Source organism: Epinephelus fuscoguttatus, linkage group LG16, assembly GCF_011397635.1.
Source record: "Epinephelus fuscoguttatus linkage group LG16, E.fuscoguttatus.final_Chr_v1".
Lineage (NCBI taxonomy): Eukaryota > Metazoa > Chordata > Actinopteri > Perciformes > Serranidae > Epinephelus > Epinephelus fuscoguttatus.
Window position 1 is genome coordinate 21,286,195 of NC_064767.1, and position 18,063 is coordinate 21,304,257.

At 42.2% G+C, this 18,063-nt stretch overlaps 1 protein-coding gene across 3 annotated transcripts in view; it reads right to left on the reverse strand.

The window, feature by feature from the left end:
* Window positions 1-428: 428 nt before the first annotated feature.
* The window catches only part of crtac1b (cartilage acidic protein 1b), a 33,801-nt gene continuing 16,166 nt past the window's right edge, over window positions 429-18,063 (reverse strand). The window contains exons 8-15 of one of the 3 annotated variants that reach the window (XM_049601019.1): window positions 12,507-12,643; window positions 10,654-10,736; window positions 10,295-10,395; window positions 10,021-10,189; window positions 8,517-8,662; window positions 7,842-7,884; window positions 7,593-7,736; window positions 429-685 (exon numbers count right to left, since the gene is read on the reverse strand). In XM_049601019.1, coding sequence (XP_049456976.1) covers window positions 663-685; window positions 7,593-7,736; window positions 7,842-7,884; window positions 8,517-8,662; window positions 10,021-10,189; window positions 10,295-10,395; window positions 10,654-10,736; window positions 12,507-12,643 — 846 coding nt within the window. In that variant the 3' untranslated portion in view covers window positions 429-662. Of the gene's footprint in view, window positions 7,313-7,592; window positions 7,737-7,841; window positions 7,885-8,516; window positions 8,663-10,020; window positions 10,190-10,294; window positions 10,396-10,653; window positions 10,737-12,506; window positions 12,644-18,063 lie in introns of all 3 variants that reach the window. The other 2 variants (XM_049601018.1, XM_049601017.1) reach the window with 2 other exon arrangements.

The window sequence follows — 18,063 nt, forward strand, 5'->3', positions numbered from 1 at the left end:
TGAGGCTTAGTGTTGATCACAGGAGTGGAGACAGAGGAGGAGCGGTGAGAGTGAACTGATATTTTCTCCAAGACAGCAGAGGAGTGAGGAAAAATCTCAACACCTGCGGGGAAAGGTCACTCTCACGCTAACAGGCTACTCTCTCCCTCTACACAGACCTCCTTTGTTGCTTAAAATCTTCCCCCTCCTCCACCTCCTGCTACAGGTTGTTGCCGCAATTGTTTTGAGTTTCCAAGTTTTAAAATTCCTCGTTCCTTGGCCGCACGACACTTTCTCTGTGTGTTCTACTTCCTCCACGCCCTTCCTGTTCTTTCATTCCTCGTTCTCTAAACAGGAAAAAGTGGCCTGCTTTACCTTTTCCACAATTTCTTTTCAATCTCAGTCACGAACGCCCAGGAGAGGAAAAAAAGTCACTTTCTGGTATTGATTGGTTAAAATGTTTATTCCTGCGAATGACAGAAAATCAGTATCCCACCACTGCCTTGGTGTTCCAGATATATTTTGACTGGCAGCGGTGCCTGGCAAACGCAGAGAAGTCATTATAGTGAAGTTTACAATTGTGTGCTTGCATGTAATGCATCAAACATGAAACCCCTCCGGAGACGCGCTTGGCATTGAAGGAAAGTGGGGCCTGTGGTGACATTAGAGGAGGATGTTCACTCTTATAGTCTGCTCTGACAGCCGTCTGTGACTGGAATCAAACACAGATACACATTTAGTTTAGTCCCCTCAACAAGAACCAACAAAACAACAGGGATTCAGTCAAATAGGATAATTTGTTAGCTCTGGCAGTCTACCGCAGAGTCTCATGAGGCATCAGAATTCTGGCTGTGCTCACTCAGGCCCACCAAACATTTATCCACATCTGCCCAAATTCAAGATCACGGTGAGTTATGATTGCGCATTAAACCACTGTGATGCAGCAAACGGAAAGATTCAGTGCTACTGCTCCCTTCAAAACATTCTGTACACAATACGCCACCCACACACAGAGCCTTTGTGTGCGGATCTGATTCTCAACATTTGTTTTGAAATTCTGCCGTGAAAAGCCACAGTGCTGAGTCGCTCTTTGAAGAGAGGTAGAACATGGTGGAAACTGCAGGATTTGTCCATCTGTGTTTTGGCCACACATGATTTATTGTGCTTAGCCTGCTTTTGGAGACTCTCCTTTAAATCGATTTTTTTCCCCCCTGCTATACCGCCGCCCTGCCTGTTGGCTTTGGCAGAAATATCCGCTCAGTTTATTTAACCTCAGCGTGATTGACAGCCCTTGTGTTGTGTTTGCTGTTGGACCTCGCCCAAGTGCAGCCCAGAATGCGACATAAAAACACAACGTTAAGCTTCCGAGGCTGGAAACGTGTGGTTCCAGTTAAATTGTCACTTCTGATCACTTTGGTTAATTGTGAAACAGCGGTTATTGTGTGTCCTCTTAGATCTGTCGCTGCTGTGCCAGTCGCTGCCCTCATAACTGCTTTTAAATGTTGAACAGAAGCAGGAGGAGGGCGAGGATCCTGCAGAGACAAGGATCAAGGATCTGTTTCTGTTTTCTACATCTGACAACAAACACAAGGCCAAAAGCACAAGACGCAAATTAGAGACTACGCCTCATCAACAATGTTCAATCAAGGCAGCATTTGTTTTTACATTAGGGTAAAATAAAATGCCTCAGTGGTTAGCTTTCCTGCCTCACATCCAGACTGACCCATGTGCTACAGCTTTTGTAGAATTTGCACGCTCTTGTCTTTGTAAATCACATGGATTGGAGTCTTCTTTTGTTTGCAGTTTGGCCTTTTTGTCTTAAAAAAGCAGTTATAACATCACAGTCACTAAGTTCATTGCGGAGATCTGGAAACAGCAACATCCCTAAAAAGAAGACGAGGGGTCAGACAACCACACGCTTAAAACAATCTCTTGAGTTGGCACAAACTGTCTGTAAATATTCATTACAGGCTGACTTCCTGGTTTCTCTTTGACCTGCTGCACTTGCCACATTTGTGCTTGCACACAGTTTTTTTCTGTTACCAGCATTTTGGATTGTTGAGATAAAATGGCCAAACCATTTGCTTGTTTACAGATCATCTGACCACTCATGGTTCTCCACTTGACTTCGGGCAGCAATGTGGCCACGCTCCCAGCCTTTAGCAGTTATTCCAGTGAGTACGACATTATCATGATGGACACAAATGATAGCCAATAAAAAACTGTATGCCTTCTGCCCATTGCATACTGAGATTTGTTCCAGCCTCTGGTGACCCTGTAGGTAAAGAATAGGAATGAATTACAATGCACTTAATAATGCGTTATTATCACTTGTGCAATTATAGTTGACGTGTTAATAAAAAATGGATTGAAATTAGCGGCAATTACAATAACCTACAGTCTACTTAACAGCCAGCTGTTGTGTGTGATGCCATTCATGCTCAAGTGGTTGTTGAAGTAGCTTAATCTGTAATGTCATTGACTTGTTTTAGTGTTCAGGCACAGTGATATTAGTCAAATAAATTGAAATCAAATGACTTGAGATGTGCTGAGGCAATTGCACTGTAGGCAGAGATGATGAAGCATTAGTTTGATCGCAGACTGCAATGAAGCGCGGTGCATTGTTAGCATTAGGCCTGCACTGGCCTGGAAACACACTGCACTACTCCAGCCTGCTCAGTTGTTGCATCAAGGACAATGTCGTTTTTACAAAACTACAGAGAAAATAAACCAAAAAGAAATGGCAGCTACAGTGTGCCATTCATGCAGCTTTTTCTTCTCGTCTCCTTCCGCTCCTTTCTTCTGGTCATTTCCGTACAGTGCAAATATTTTCTTAACATATCCTCCTGCTGTATATCTGATCTTCTGTCACTTTCTGTGAACACTTCGTGGTGTATGTACATTGTGCAATTGCCGTTTATGGGACATTGTGTGAGTAGTGGTCTGAAGCATGCAAAAAAAAGGCATTTGGATTATTTTTCCACATGGAGCATATGCCCACACACACACACACACACACACACACACTGGTCCAAACTCCCCCTGAAACACACACACTGAGCATTGTGTTCCAGGTTTTATTTTTTAACAGGGACATCTCCACTTGCAGTTCATTTCAGCAGAAAGAAACACAGCTGGAGCCTCTGGGACGCTAACAATGCCGTGGCAGTGACTGTGCCAGACACACACACATACACAATGCAACCATCCTGCAGGTCGTTGGACATCATTCAGTGACGCTGTTAAGGTACATTACACAGAGTGAAAAGCTTACCTCGCTCTTAGTGCAGTCTGCTCTGTTGTTGTAGTTACTGATGATTGTGCCATTTCTCTACCTTTCTGAAATCATTTACTTCCAGTGTATCCCAAAGATATGCAGCTCTCCCTCCAGCTATGTCCAAAGTTGTTGAGTGAAGCAATCCCTCACTGCAAATATTGTGTTTTCATTTATTTTCTTCAGCATTGCCTCATGTTTTGAATAAACTCCAGTTTCCAGTTTCATATCTTGAACTGAGTGTGATTTCAGAGACCCCCCTACAAGTTTGAATGGGCAGAGCAGATACAGTATATACTGCAGACTCTATGTTTGATTGCATATTGCGTGTACATATGAGACTTGTCAAATAGCCAACAATCTTCAATCTTCAAACGTCAGAATCAGCTGAAATGCCACCATTTCAACATGTGTATAGGAAAAAATACAAACTGGATTCACACAACCATGTCTCTGACAATAGATGACTACATTTTTTTAAGGATTGTGAAGATTAAGTAGGAGAATGTGAGAAATAGGGTCAAAAACACCAGCGTGCAATTTTGATAAACACTTGTGGATCTTATTGTTCATGCAAACTGTGAGCTCACACATCCGTTCAAGTCCGACCACAGAGCATGATCCAAACTCCAAAAAAAAAGTTTCCATTCTGACCTTACAATCTTTTCAGCAACCTCAGTTGAACCTCTTTGACACATTTGTTAGCGAACACTTCTGAGCAAACATTCGGATGTTTGACTTGACTGGACACGATCTCTCTGAACCCTCGGTCTCTCTCTCCTCTGCAGAGTCTTTGGCTCACACAGGGAGCATGACAACATCGTCGACGTGGATCCAGCAGAGATCCGTGGCGAGTAGTTTTAATTGCTTTAACACATCCATCACTGTTTGTTTATTAGTTTTTCATGCTCCGATGCCTCTTAGTTTTCATTAAAAATGTCTCAGAGAGAAATAAGTTAAGTCTCTAAGGCTCAGCCGAAATGTTTGATATTTACAGGTGGCATCTGTGGTTTGGGTCCAGCTCATTAGCAGGCTCATGGACTGATGTCAAGGGGCCCAGTTTGGTGCTGTTGCTTAAATGGAATGTGCGCGGGTTTTTGGCCAAATATTTCAAAAATATATAACACTTGCCTCAATGAGGGAATAGGGAGAAATCCATGAATCACACACACACTCACACACAGCCACTACTCTGGAGGACTACACTCGCCAGCACTTGATGAATCTAAGCTCTGCTATGACGGTGATCGCGGTCTAACTCTGGATAGGATGCTTGTGTGGTGTTGTGTAGTTTCTGCAGTGGGATTGCTGAGACGAGAGCTGACTCTCCCCAGCAGAATTATATGGAAGCAAAAAAATCTGTCAGTCAGCAGGCTGTCAACATCTTCTGACAATGTTTTCACTTTTTGGTCATCTTTTCTGCCAAAAATGTATTAATTTCCTGAAAAGTTTTAAGAAACGTGGCAACAAGACAAAAATGACGTCTGTAGTGATGAATAAAAAACAAAAGGTTCCACGTGCTTTATACATTTTACTGCACTATAATATATTGAAGGTTTCACCATGAATGCTATGTGAACCCAAAAAAGGTTTGTTTTAATTTAATTCAGAAAATCACAGTCCCTTAAATAGCCACACCTTCTTCCTTTCATCTTTGTGTCTCTGCTCCTTGATATTTATTTCATTTAATTGTGAAAGGGTGTCAAATAATGATTAAAAATAAATATTTTGAGCTAATATTCACACTTTAAAGGATAAGTCTGGTGATATTGAAATTTTTCTTACTGTCAGCCAGAAGTGTAGACTCGAGTCACGTCGCTTGGACTCAGATCACAATTTCTTGACTTTGGACTCAACTTGTCAAAATCAAAAAAGACTCAAGACTTTGACTTGAGTCTTTTGACGCGAAAATACTTGATACATAGCCCAAAGATTGAAAAGTGATTCTGTAAATGTAGTATATTATTAATCTGATGTTAAAATGGCATTACAGTTGGGGAGAGTACATGATGACTTGTTTAGGACTCAAAACTCAAAACTTGAATCGAGACTTCCTTGTCTTGACTTGGGACTTAAGTGCTAAGACTTGAGACTTGCAAAATGACTTGATCCCACCTCTGTTGTCAACAAATCTCTTAAAAAGACCATGATTGACAATAAATTGACTCTCCTAACAAGAGTTTATTTCTCTGTGCCTCAGACCTCCATTCTTACCATCATTAAAAACACATCAGTGAGCCATGCTGTTGCACTGACATGTTCCTTCATTACAGTGAATATTGGTACTGTAATTTATTTTGATGTAAACCATCCTACTGCTGCAAATAGCACACCAAATCTGCAGATCAAAATAAATTCCAACAAAATCACAATAAAAAAAATCCACACAGTTAACTCCTGTTTGAGTCATTTTTTCTAAAAAACAAAAACAAAAAACAAACCTACAGCACCCAGCTGATTCATGTAATCATAAAAAAATTAAAGAGATGCACCAAAGCATCACCATTTTTGCCTTTTTCAGGTGAGTTTTTGACAATAACAAAAGTATGGAAAATCACCAGCCTTATCCTTTAAAGTCATTTTATGGGGCAAATGATTTTACAAGCAAATATTCATAAGCCGCAACGACCCATGCAAACCCTAATTGCCACATCCCCTTTAAGCCATTTTTTTTCATGAAAACAAACACACATGTTCAAACACACACACACTTGACCTATGTGCCAAATTTCACCCTCCTAGGGTGAAAAATATGTCTGTCAAAGGGTAGGGAATAGAGCCAAAAATTGTTAAATAACTTCTTATAGATTCAAGTCATCTTTCCAGCGTCTGTGCTTAAACATGTAAAAACATCACCAGTGCTACATTAAATGAACTGCTGAGGTGTTTTTCTAGAACGTTAATTCATTTCAAGAAAAATCATGGTCCATAAAAATCCACATCCTCTTCCTTGTGTCTTTATGTTCTTATTACCTGCCTTTTATTTGAATTTAATTGGAAAATAAGCAATAAATACTAAATTTGTTAATGTTAGCGTTTAATAGTGTAAGCTGACGCTGCTTTAAAATTTACAGTTTTGCGTTATGTGGCAAATGATTTTAAAAATTGCTTAGTAAAGTATGTTTTAAGTACACCCTCCAGCTAGTACTGTACTTAGATTTTTATTTTAATTTGCTCCTGTCTATGCTTGTGCTCACTCACACATACATGTGTGTTTATATCCTTCACTGTGCTGCTGTATTATTCATAGGTAACAAAATGTAACCTGCCATTGGAGACAGATGGTCTGGCATATGTTCTGCTACCCGACTGCTGCCTCTTTGGACACAGTACACTCACACACACATGCACACGCACACACACACACACACACACACACAAACAAACAGAGGCCCTAAAGCTGGAGACCTGGTGTTCCTCAGCATCCCAGTAAGCCCATAATAAGAATGACGGTGACATTGTAAGGATTAACATCATGGCATTGTGGAGATACAGATGGGGTCTCAGCGTGTCTCTAATGAATGTGGTCTGTGGAGCCAGTAGATCTGTCTGCTGTACTGTATGTGCAGTGGTTTATACGCTGCAGCTCCACTTATTGACTTGGCCTCAGTTCAGGTCCCACTAAGATAAGTGCCAGGTGATGACGTGAGGGCTCTGCGGGTGTGACACACTTAGTTCTGAACCCCGTAGCTCCCAGCGAGCATGCTCCCTGTGTGTGTCTTTATAGTCCAGAGGGGGCCGGGAGCCAAGAGGTGACACATAGCAGCGGTGAGGAGAGGGCAAGGCTGTAAATAACTGATGGAAAAAGATAGCAGAGATCCACATAGGAGAAGAAGGAGTAGATGCTTTCAGCGAAAAGTTTGCTCCAAGAGTTTCTGTACATCCCCATTTAGCAGTGGAGAGAGTTAGGAAGGGGAGAGGACAGTGATGGCTACAGTTGTCCAGTCTGGAGATGGGTAGAGATGAGTGGAAGCACAGAGACGGGGAGCATCCAGAAAGAAAGGCCGGAACGCTTGCGTTCCCCGGAAGACCGCGTCCCCCCAAAGTAAGCCACCTGGGCTGCAGAGAGAGAGGCGAAACAGAGGGCAGGGAAAAGTAAGCCAACATCTGCCTCTTTATAGCTGAAAGAGAGCTCATTCACATGGAGGAGTTAGTCATGCAAGACAGCGGGGTGCAGAGAGGGGACACGGTCACAGGAATGTTAGCACCTCTAAGCCTTGACTCAAAACCAGAGTAATTAAGGCAGCTTAAGGCATCTCATTCTCTGGCAGTGCTTCCTTTGTTCTCTTGAGCTTGGTAATCCAGCTAAGTCTACCCTGACTCTGCCAGGACCACTCACCCACACAGGCTGACCCATCATCGTTGGGCTCAAAGCCCTGGTTGCATCTCCTCTTGGCGCGGCACTTATAGCTGCCATAGGTGTTGGTGCAGACGGGGCGGTCAGAGGGGCACACAGTGGGGAACTGGGTACACTCATTTTTATCTAAGGGAGGGGGAGGCGAGGAGGGAAGGAAGCACACTTTTTGTCTTGATTTTAAAAAAAGGATACAAGCATAGAATGGTCAACAGATACGTCTGTGCAACTTACCTGTGCAGCGGCCATTCTCATTCAGAGCAAACCCATGGCCGCACTGTAAGACACAGTCAGTGTGATTAGACACATGAATAACAAATCCTTCAGAGGAGCTCAATATGATACTTAGATCGTGTGTAGGATTCAGAGGTTGTCTGCACACGGCTCTAAACATGCAAGTGGCTGAGCCGGCAGCTAACAGCGCTAACATTGCTAACAAAAGCAAAGGCAACAGTGCTGACAGAGCTAACGGTGTTAACAAGGGTCATATGAGCGCAATTCAGAGCAGCTGCTAGAGCTCTTCTTGATCTCAGGTTTGCTGTGTTGTAATTTGACTAAACTTAAATAATCAAGGTCTGAAAACTAGACTATAACTCAGAGATTTTCTTAAACACACAATTATGTATAAGAGCAGGTAAAGCACACATCATGTCAGTTGATATGGTGCTCCTGTTTCCAAAGACATTTTCAATTTAATTGGCACAAACCAGGCAGCACAGCAAGCTGTCACTAACTCTGTGTTCCTTTGAGCTCCGTCATCTCAGTGCAAAGCTTAAACTACCTGTCTGACTTACCACTGCAAGCAGGAGACATTTCCCAACTCTGCGCATAACGGCTAAGCTAACTCTACAGAGCCTAACGATCTTTGAGATGATGAGACTTTAGGATTCCTATGACTCACTGCTGTACCTCTATTTCCACAGTGGGAGTGACTTCCTCCTCATCTCTTGGATAGTGGATCTCCAGCACTGTGTTGACGTCTGAAGGCTCCAGGGGTCGAGCTGATGAACGGCCGTCTGGCCAGTACACCTCAACATTGGTGGCGACGTCCTTACCTGGTCAGACATACAGGACAGACACAACACACACAGAGGGACATTCATGTGTCCTTTTAGTGACTCTCGAGGGGTCATGAAGCTTTCTCCTTCTTTTGTCTTTCACTGACAGGGCGGCACGCTCCTCTCTTCTCCTCTCTCCATTAACTGTTTTAATCAGGCAAAGAGAAAGCCCCTCTCCAGAGGGCCTCTGCAGCTCTTAATTAAAGTGGCATTTCTAATGTAAACAGATCTTGAGTTACCTTGCCAGATGGTGAGCTGCTCAGCAGGTGTGCTGCCTGAGAGCCAAAGAATATTTCACCTGTTCTGTGTAACACACCCCCTCATTTAGTGCTGAGGCATGTATCTCACATGATGCTTTTTGCAAGAGGTCTGTCCTGAAGCCACAGTGTAAAGAGTTTGCTCTTTGGGTGTGTTATGAGTAGTTGAATTAAAATGTAGGGCCTCCAGAGTTGATCTGTGTTTCGACAGTCCTGATACAGGGCAGAGCCATGAAGCAGCAGAAGAGCTCCCAGGCCTAGATGACCACCAGCTGACACTGCTACGAGGGCAGAGGGAGACAAGGAGCTGGTTCCTCAGAAACCAGGCCCGAGTCCAGCTGCTGCACCTGTCCTCCAGTCTCCCATGGGTGTCCAATCAGGCTGAAGGTATTAAAACAATGCTTTCCACATGGAGTTTTCTTTCTGTTAATTTCTCTTGTCTATCTCTCACCCAGTGCTGAAAGGGTTAATCAATTCATCAATCATCACTCAAGAAGTCTGTTATCAAGTCAAAATGCCAATCATATGCTGGTTTCAGTAGACCCACTTACATAGCCTGTTCAAGACAGGAATGTGACACTGTTACTCCACCTCACCAGCTTTATATAAGGTACGATCACGGAATGGGGGTATAGAGTTGTCTCGCCTTTAAGTTGGCAGCGTAAGTAGAAACAGCGCCAAATCGACCTTTGTGTAAAAGGGACCACTGGCAGGACAGGACCATGGATGGGACAAGTGTGATGTTGGATCACGTGTTATGTGTGCAACGCACTGCCGGGAGATTTAAAAAGCAGCTAGTAGCAAGTTTGTCGCTAAATCAAAGAAGAAGAACAGCAGCAAAAAAAAAAAAAGCAAAGGTGGTGAGAAGAGACTTCCTAGCGGCCCTATTGCGTGATCTCTGTATATAAAGGGCTAATGACTCAAGGTTGATGAATTGCTGCTATTCCCAGATTTAGATTATTGTAAAAAAAAAACAAAAAAACATAATTTACTTCAAGGCTATGGGTTAAACAAAACATGCAATCTAAAGATGACACTATGAGGTTACAGGTTCAGTCCCTTCAACTGTTTTGTGTCCTTGTTGAAGTAAAAACTTACCAAGGCCAAAGTGGGCGACAGGCTCCATTTCACACAGGTACCCTGAGCCACCGTCAATGATCCGAGTGTGTGGGCCGCTCTTTTTAGTGTACAAAACCACTTTAGCTCCTCTGGCGAAAGCACCAAACTTGGTTCGAGGAATCACTCGCAGCCAGGCATTCGTGGCCCCCTAAGACACAGACAGAGAAAAAAGAGGGAAGGTCTAGGTTAAGATTACACTATAATGAGTGTCAAACTGATTTTTAAGCTTCTAAGATGTCTCATTCACACTCACCTGGTTGACTTTGTAGACAGAGAGCGGCTGTGCTGCACTCTCACCGTGAGAGATCAACAGTTCCAGGCGTCCATCACCGTCAAAGTCCGTGGCAACAGCTCCTGGAGATCCATCACAGCAATGATGCAACTAAACAGTTCAGGAAACAGCCTACATAACATTTATTACCCTCTTGCAGGGAAACATAATGTCCCCACAGTCATGGAACTAATTATGTGGAACAGGTCTTATTTTCTTTTAATAAAGCACATGAGGAAACCCCAGTGGAGCTCTGCTGCCATCTAATGGTAAGATGTTGGAACAGCAGACATGAGGCTTGTTCCTGCAGTGTTTAGAGCTGTCTGTCCCGTCACACTCACCGGTTCCTCGCCCTTCAGGCTCTGATGCCTCGCCAACATTCAGCTCTTCTATCTGAGGGTCTCCGTGCTCTCTCCTGCTCACCCTATCAAATCAACATCACAGCAATTACTCATCAAAACACTGTAAAATATTAATACCAGCGGCACTATATACTGTATAAGCAGTGTTGGAAGGTAAGTTCATTTACTCAAGCTCTGTACTTAAGTACAGCTTTGAGGTACTTGGACTTTACTTGAGTATTTTGGTTTTATGCTACTTTATACTCTATTGTACTTTGATGCCACTACATACAGTATATTTGGCAACTACAGTCACAAGTTAGTCTACAGATTAAGATTGTACATACAAAATATGTTATAAGTTTTCAAGAAATAATTGTTATAAAGTAAACTACCCAACAGTACTTAAAGTAGTTAAATTTAGCTCCCTTTGACAAGCTACAGCATCAAAATGTTGCTTTTTATGCATCAGTGATAATGCTTAAGTAATATTTAATTTTTTATTTTGAATGGAGACTTGTATGGAGTATTTTTGCCAGGTGGTATTGCTACTTTTACCCACTATTATTTGTCATGGCATTTATATTTTATACAAATTATTAACAATGAGGTCGTATTTTTTTTTATTCTCAATTCTATGCACAATATAGATAGTTCACATAGCCTGCACATAGATGGGGGAATACATAGATGTGGATTTCAGGGTGGGACGCAGGAGAAATTTAACCCTTAATATTTAGAACATGTGCATCTGTCCCCACACCCCCAATAAAAACATGAGGTGTTTGATGCCCAGACTTTTCAGGCTCAGAACCCCCAAACCTGTTTCATATTGATTTTAATTTATTTCTTATTTACTCATCATATTATTTAATTTAATTATCACTTTATAACTGCAATATTTCAGTTTCTATAAAGCGCTTTGGTCAAAAGTTATCATTTTTTTAAAGGTGCCCTTGAGTTAACTGTCTTCAGAAAGACATTACGCACATTACCTTAAGTGCCTTTACCTTTAGTGACAAAGCATTTCGATATCCAAGTTTCCTCAAGTTATAATTTCATTTCACAGCGCACTAATGTGCTGATCCTGGCTGCTGAACCCCTCAGCTCAGCTAAATATTGATTAGCTGTATTGAATTAATTATCTTGAGCACAATAGTTTAAGCTTTTTTTTTTCCAGTGCCAGAGAGCAGAGTTAAATTAGCTGATTCATCTTCACACTAGACAACGGCAGAGCCAGGGGCTGCGGAGCAGTGACCCCTGTCGGACATCCCTGTGTCCAGAAAGACAAATTCTCCTCCAGTGACCTGGCCTGCAGGAATATTGTGATCCAGGAAACCTCTGGGGCTTACACTGATTATTGATATTCAGTATGAATTGACCCACCAGCTCATGGCAACATTCATCATGACGTCTGCATCCTGTTCAGAAAAATATGCCAGATCAGATTTTAATTCAGACAGGATGGGTTTATTCTACTATTAAGTCCCAACAATTGATATGTATCATATATTGCATTTGAGAGCTGAGTTCATTAATATTATCTAGAGAGGAAGCCAAACCGTGAGCCAAAAAGAGACCTAAAACTGTCTTAATGAAAGATTCATTCATGTGTGGAGGAGGAGGCGGGATGCCAGACTAGATAAGTATCCTTGGCTGGGAATTTTAAATTCTTCTCAGCTTCCAAGCCCAGTTTTAGAATATTAAATCAAGACACAAGAGTAGTCCATTAAGCTCATGATCGAAGTGCTATTAAACTTACTATCATACTTATATGTGTGTGTGTGTGTGTGTGTGTGTGTGTGTGTGTGTATGTATGTATATGTTTGTGTTGTGTTTTTCTGTGTGAGTACCTAAAGAGCCTGTTGGCGGAGGGGCCCCTGTAGGCGATGTTATTGAAGAAGACTTCCAGCTCGTTGTCATTGTCAAAGTCAGCAACCATGACAGTGCGAACCGGGGATGGCATGGAAAACTTCTGGGATGCTATGTCCTGAGAAAAAAAAAGTGAACACATGGTACATCAGTGAAACACACACATATACACGCACATGTGTACATGTACAGATGCCAAACACATGCAGGAAGTGTTCTTTACTGCCACACTCATGACATATATGTCTATAAGGACATTTACGTCACACCTAATTTAGTTGGTTTCTTTCATATAATTCTATTTTGTTTTTTATTATTGTCATTTTTTATTTAGAGTCTTAGACTGTATAAAAATAATGGACATAGTCACCATGACACCACCCATTGGTCTGTGGACTCCATTTTGAAACATCAACTTTGGCATTTTGGTCGTTGCTGTCTTTGATTTTTGGAGCCAGAAGTGATCAGTGGCGACCTTATTTAGATGAGAGGGTGGATCTGACTCACAGACTGTGATGACGCCTCACAGGCAGCCTGTCACTCAGAGTAGCCACACCTTAAATATGCTTAAGCATGTTTATTACTGCTGTGAAGTTGGGCATTTTAACCAGCCTGTTCTTTTCTTCAGTTCGGCAAATACTGACGCTTTGTCACACCCCTTGGTATGTGTGATGTCGATGCCCAAGGCAGCCCTTAACATGTTTATGAGACGCACCAGGCTTTTATCTAACTCCAACATAAACTCATCCCATCCCACACTTGAAGCTGAAAGCAAATGACATAGTATTAAGAGCGAGAAAGTCTATGTAGGTTGGGAGGAACCGCAGTTGTGTCGAAGTTGTGATGTGTAATTTAATTTATGTACAGTTGTTGCACACTGCCGATACTCATGTGATGTAATTACACAGCGTTACATCATTGTTATGTAACAAGCGTATTTAAGCCCCATTTCCACCAAACACTTTCGGTGACCAAAAGTAACCTTTCAGACATGGTACCTAGACCCTGGGTCCGTTTAATGTTTCCACTGCAAACAGTACTCTTAAATGTGGGCAAGGTTGCTGTCACTCACTGCTTCATCCAGCACTTACTGTATTTCCTTCTTTATCAGTCAGCACCTCGTTTATCATCCACAGAACAGGCTGCACGCCGTCATTTTCAGAACAAACCAGAACAGGCTAGCTCGGGGGTTTAGTGTTACTATAGCCCACAGGAACGATGCTATGCAACGTTGGTGTTTTTTTTCTCAGAGTGAGGATTGGGATATATGTAGTTCACATAATCCTGTTGAAATTAATATATATTCTAAAATGCTTGGAGATGCACTCAATATTAAAAGCGTACATCATATAAAATTTAAAGTAATGGTCAAAGTTGTCACGGTGAAATTTAAGGTGTGTAACACAACAAGTAAATGTTCTACCTTAAAAGTCGCCGGCACTCAACCAAGTGAATAAAGTTTTTTTTTCTCTCAGTCTACAACTGCTGTTAGAGGCAGCAAAACATCCTTCCATTTTATAGTTACAATTTACTAATATATGTAAAATTCTCCACAGTATGAACAGTGGTTACAAAACCAGCCACAACTCAGCCCTGAGCAGAGTGACTGTCCGCTATTGACCAATCAACAGACTGCAGTGTTCACAGATCCACCTTTTAGTACCGGATCTGTGTGCTAGGTACCCCAACAGAGGGGGGACCAAAAATGGGGACGGTACGGAACGGTTCCATTGGTACCATACACAACTTTTCACAGTGGAAATGCGGGGAAAAAAAGCATACCGAATTGACCTGTGCCACACTGTACTGCTTGGTGGAAATGGGGCATTATTTTAATCCAACGCATGATCTCCTTTCTAAACCTAACTAAGTAGTTTTGTTGCTTAAACCTAACCACAACCGTTTCACAAAATTGATCATGTGTTACAACATGTTTCAGCTGTATGTCACAGAGATACATTAAAGGTTGTCTTGTGTGTCACTATGGGATGCTAAGGGGCATGACAAAGTGTCAGTATTTGACGAGCTGGGAATGAAAATGTTTGGGGTTTTTTTTTTAAACATGGATGTCAATTGAAAACAAGGATGTCTCACTTTTGGAGCCAACTCAAGTGGTCATTTAAAGAACTTCAGTTTTTGGCACTTCTGCATTAGCTTAATTTTTTTTAGCCCTGGATATTGACGCTTGGTACGGGCAAGGTTTAGGGTTTTTTAGTAATAATCCAACGCTCTGTGAACGTACAGTAAGTCATTTTTGTTACTCTATATGCTGATGACAACATATTGGAAAGATTTGGCCATGAACAAAGGGTATTTTGTTCTGATCTGTCACATCCACAGAAGAGTCGGGTCCATGTCATTGGTTCGACATCCCATTAGTCCGACTGTCCGCGGTGCTGAACGGCTCGTGGCGGGCGTATGGTGCGCCGCGACCGGCTTGAGGCGGAGCAGACTCACGGCTTATGTGTTATGTGTTTCTTTTTCATTTTAACCCACACCATGATCTTTTCCTGACCCTAACCAAGTGGTTTTTGTGCCTAAACCTAACCAGACCTTAACCACAGGGCATCATGATGATTTCAGAACGGACTTAGGAACAATGAGTTTAATATGGTCGGAACAATGGGCTGTCGAACCAATGGGCAGTTCCCAGAAGAGTCAGGGGTTCAGTGTCTTGCTCAAGTTTACTACAAATCTACAGAGAAAGATGTTTGACTGTGCAGAACACCAGAGACCATCTGTATCCAAGGATTTTCAGTAGAACCTGTTGTTATAATGGCTTGCATCCGATGTTTTCAGTTTCACATGTGAACAGGTGATGTGAGCTGAGTCAGTGGTTAGGGAGACGGTTTCATAACCTGAAGGTCACAAGTTCAGTCTCCACAACACGTCCATCAATAATCAGTCCTTGAATTAAAACGCTGATCTGTCATCTGCTCCCTCACTCACTGTAAGTCACCCTGGCTAAGAGTAGTGTCGTCTAAAGCCTAAAGAAAAGAACAAAGGCCCTTTTTTACACTGTCTGGCATCAAAAAAGTGGACTGTAGCTCTCCTGCCCGAAAAAAGTCTCCTCAGCAGTGGAGTTTTTGCACGAGAAAGTAACGGATATCTCCTCGCTTCGGTGACACGGTGATAAGTCGGGGAAGAGTTATAGAGCAGCCCTTCACTCCCTCCAGTATTTACTCCCTGTTTTAATTATAAGGCTCATAAAGCTGAGGGTGGGGAGGGCTCACAGTGACCTTCTGCTTCTCAGGTGAAGGAGAGGGGATGGCCAACTGAGGGCCACAAGGGAGGGAGGGACAGTTCTGCATTTACTATATCGGAAGGTGGATGAATAGATGTGCCATAAGGAAAGAGAAAGGGACGCTCACCAAAACTATTATAGAGCAGAGACGTGAGATTTATCGGATCAAAGAGGAGAAAGTTTGAGAAATAAAATAAAAAATATTCATAAGTTTTGTAGATTTCTTCCAACAATGTTTTTATATCATAGATGAATATTATTAATGATATAATAGTCCTTTATTATACCATTTGTTTGGAATAATAATGTAAATAACAGATTATTCCTGCTGTGTACCTACTCTTGGTACACAATTACTGAGACATTAAAACTTATTTTCCATCTCTTTAAATACGTATTGTATACATGCGGGTGTGTTTTTGCGCATGTGTTGAAGCTACTGCAAGGAAAACCTTGGCAGTAGATTTTAATTAAAGCACAAACAGGCCTAATCTGCACTTTCCACTACCCAGGCAAGCTGCTGTTTCAGCCCAATTTAATTAGCGGTTTACTGGAGTGATACAACAGCTTCATTATTCAAGCCAAAGGTCAACACGGCTAGTAGGAGTGTCGGTCTGTGTGGGGGAAAGGGGTCTTAAATGTGTTGTGGGCTCGTGATTTAACAATCTGGGTTTTAAAAAAAAACATCGGCAAGCTAATTCAATTTGTCTTTTGTGTGTTTGTGTGTGCATTGTAGTGCATTCTGTGTGTGTGTGTGTGTGTGTGTGTGTGTCATGCTCATGGAATTGTCTCTGGGCTAAGCATCACACATTAACCCCTTATCTGACCCCTATAAAGATGTCTGCCGTGACATTTATCTCTTTGGTAAAAGATGCAGACGCAGGTGCTGACAGATAGATCACCAAGCACGAAACCTCCGCAGATTTACACGCAGCTGAGCCCGTTTCTGTCTCTGCCGCTATTAACCATACCACACAAAGACATGCACACTGCTGGCTGTCTCACAGGAGTTGTGCGTCGTCGTAGATTGAGTGAATCACCACCCATCCGTCTTTGAATCCCACTCAATCCTTAAAGTGGGCCAGCACTGTCTTGTGCTAATTCACTAGCCATCCGTTAGCATTGATAACTCTCGTGATTCACAGAGTTAATAGGTGAGACTTGCTGTCTTTGTGCCGCTTGTTCATTAGACATTGATTCCGGAGAGAAGAAGAGGAAGAAGAGAGCGCATCACTCTGAAACTCTTGTGCATCATTCTCACCATCCTGAGAGAGGAATCACTGGACACACTGAATGAGTGCTGGTCCCTCTGGCTTATTCACAGACCTACAGTACCTGTGAACAGTTTTCATTGGTGTCATGATCCTGAGTTTTTGTTTGTTGTCCATTGCCTGTTTTATTTTTTAGGGTCCCTCCTTGTGTCATGTCTGGTTTTACTACCTGTCTTTGTGTGTCTTCCCACCTTAGTGATTGTCTGCCCCGCCCTGATTTGTTTCACCTGCTCCTCATCAACCTTGCGTTCACCTGTCCCTTGTTTATACACTCCTTCACTTGTGTGTGTTTTCCTGGTCGTCTGTTTTCTTTCCTTGTTTCCAGCATTACTTCTCACTGTGCTGCGCTTTCTACTTGCGTCTCTTCTGTTCCTCATGCCATCCCGATTTGTGCCCGGCTTAGTTGTTTGTTTGTTGTCTTGTCATGAGTAGCTACTTTCACTTCAGTAATTAAACAAAGGCAGGGCACATGCATTACACTGTAGTGTTTAAAGCAAGACTGGACAGAAACTTGTAACAATGTAATGCAATGTCTCTGTTTTGCAGCTAAGCCGATATAATATTGGCTAGAAATAAAGACTTGTGTAGCGCAACGTCAGGAGGTTATAGAGATGGTGGGAGAGTTGGCCGTTTATTCCTGCTGAGTGTGTTTTAGCGTAACTTGTTATCCAGTTAGAGGCAGCAGCTAAGATAACTTTTGGGCCGTATAGAGACCCCATGGTGCCATATTTTGGGTGTGCTTTTGAACCACTTGTACCTGACTATGAATACAGTGATAATGACATGGAACAACAGTAATATTTTGTGTAACGTATGTTTCTGATTTATTGGTTGAAAGCTAATTATCATCTATTAAATTGTCAGAGGTAAACAAAAGACAGGCACATGCATTATATTATAGTGCTTAAAGCAAGGCTAGACAGAAGCGTCTAACAACGTTCTGCCATGTCTGTGTGTTTTGCAGATCAAGACAAGTAAAGGAAGAAAACTATAAAATATTTATTCAAGTGTGCAACACTTACT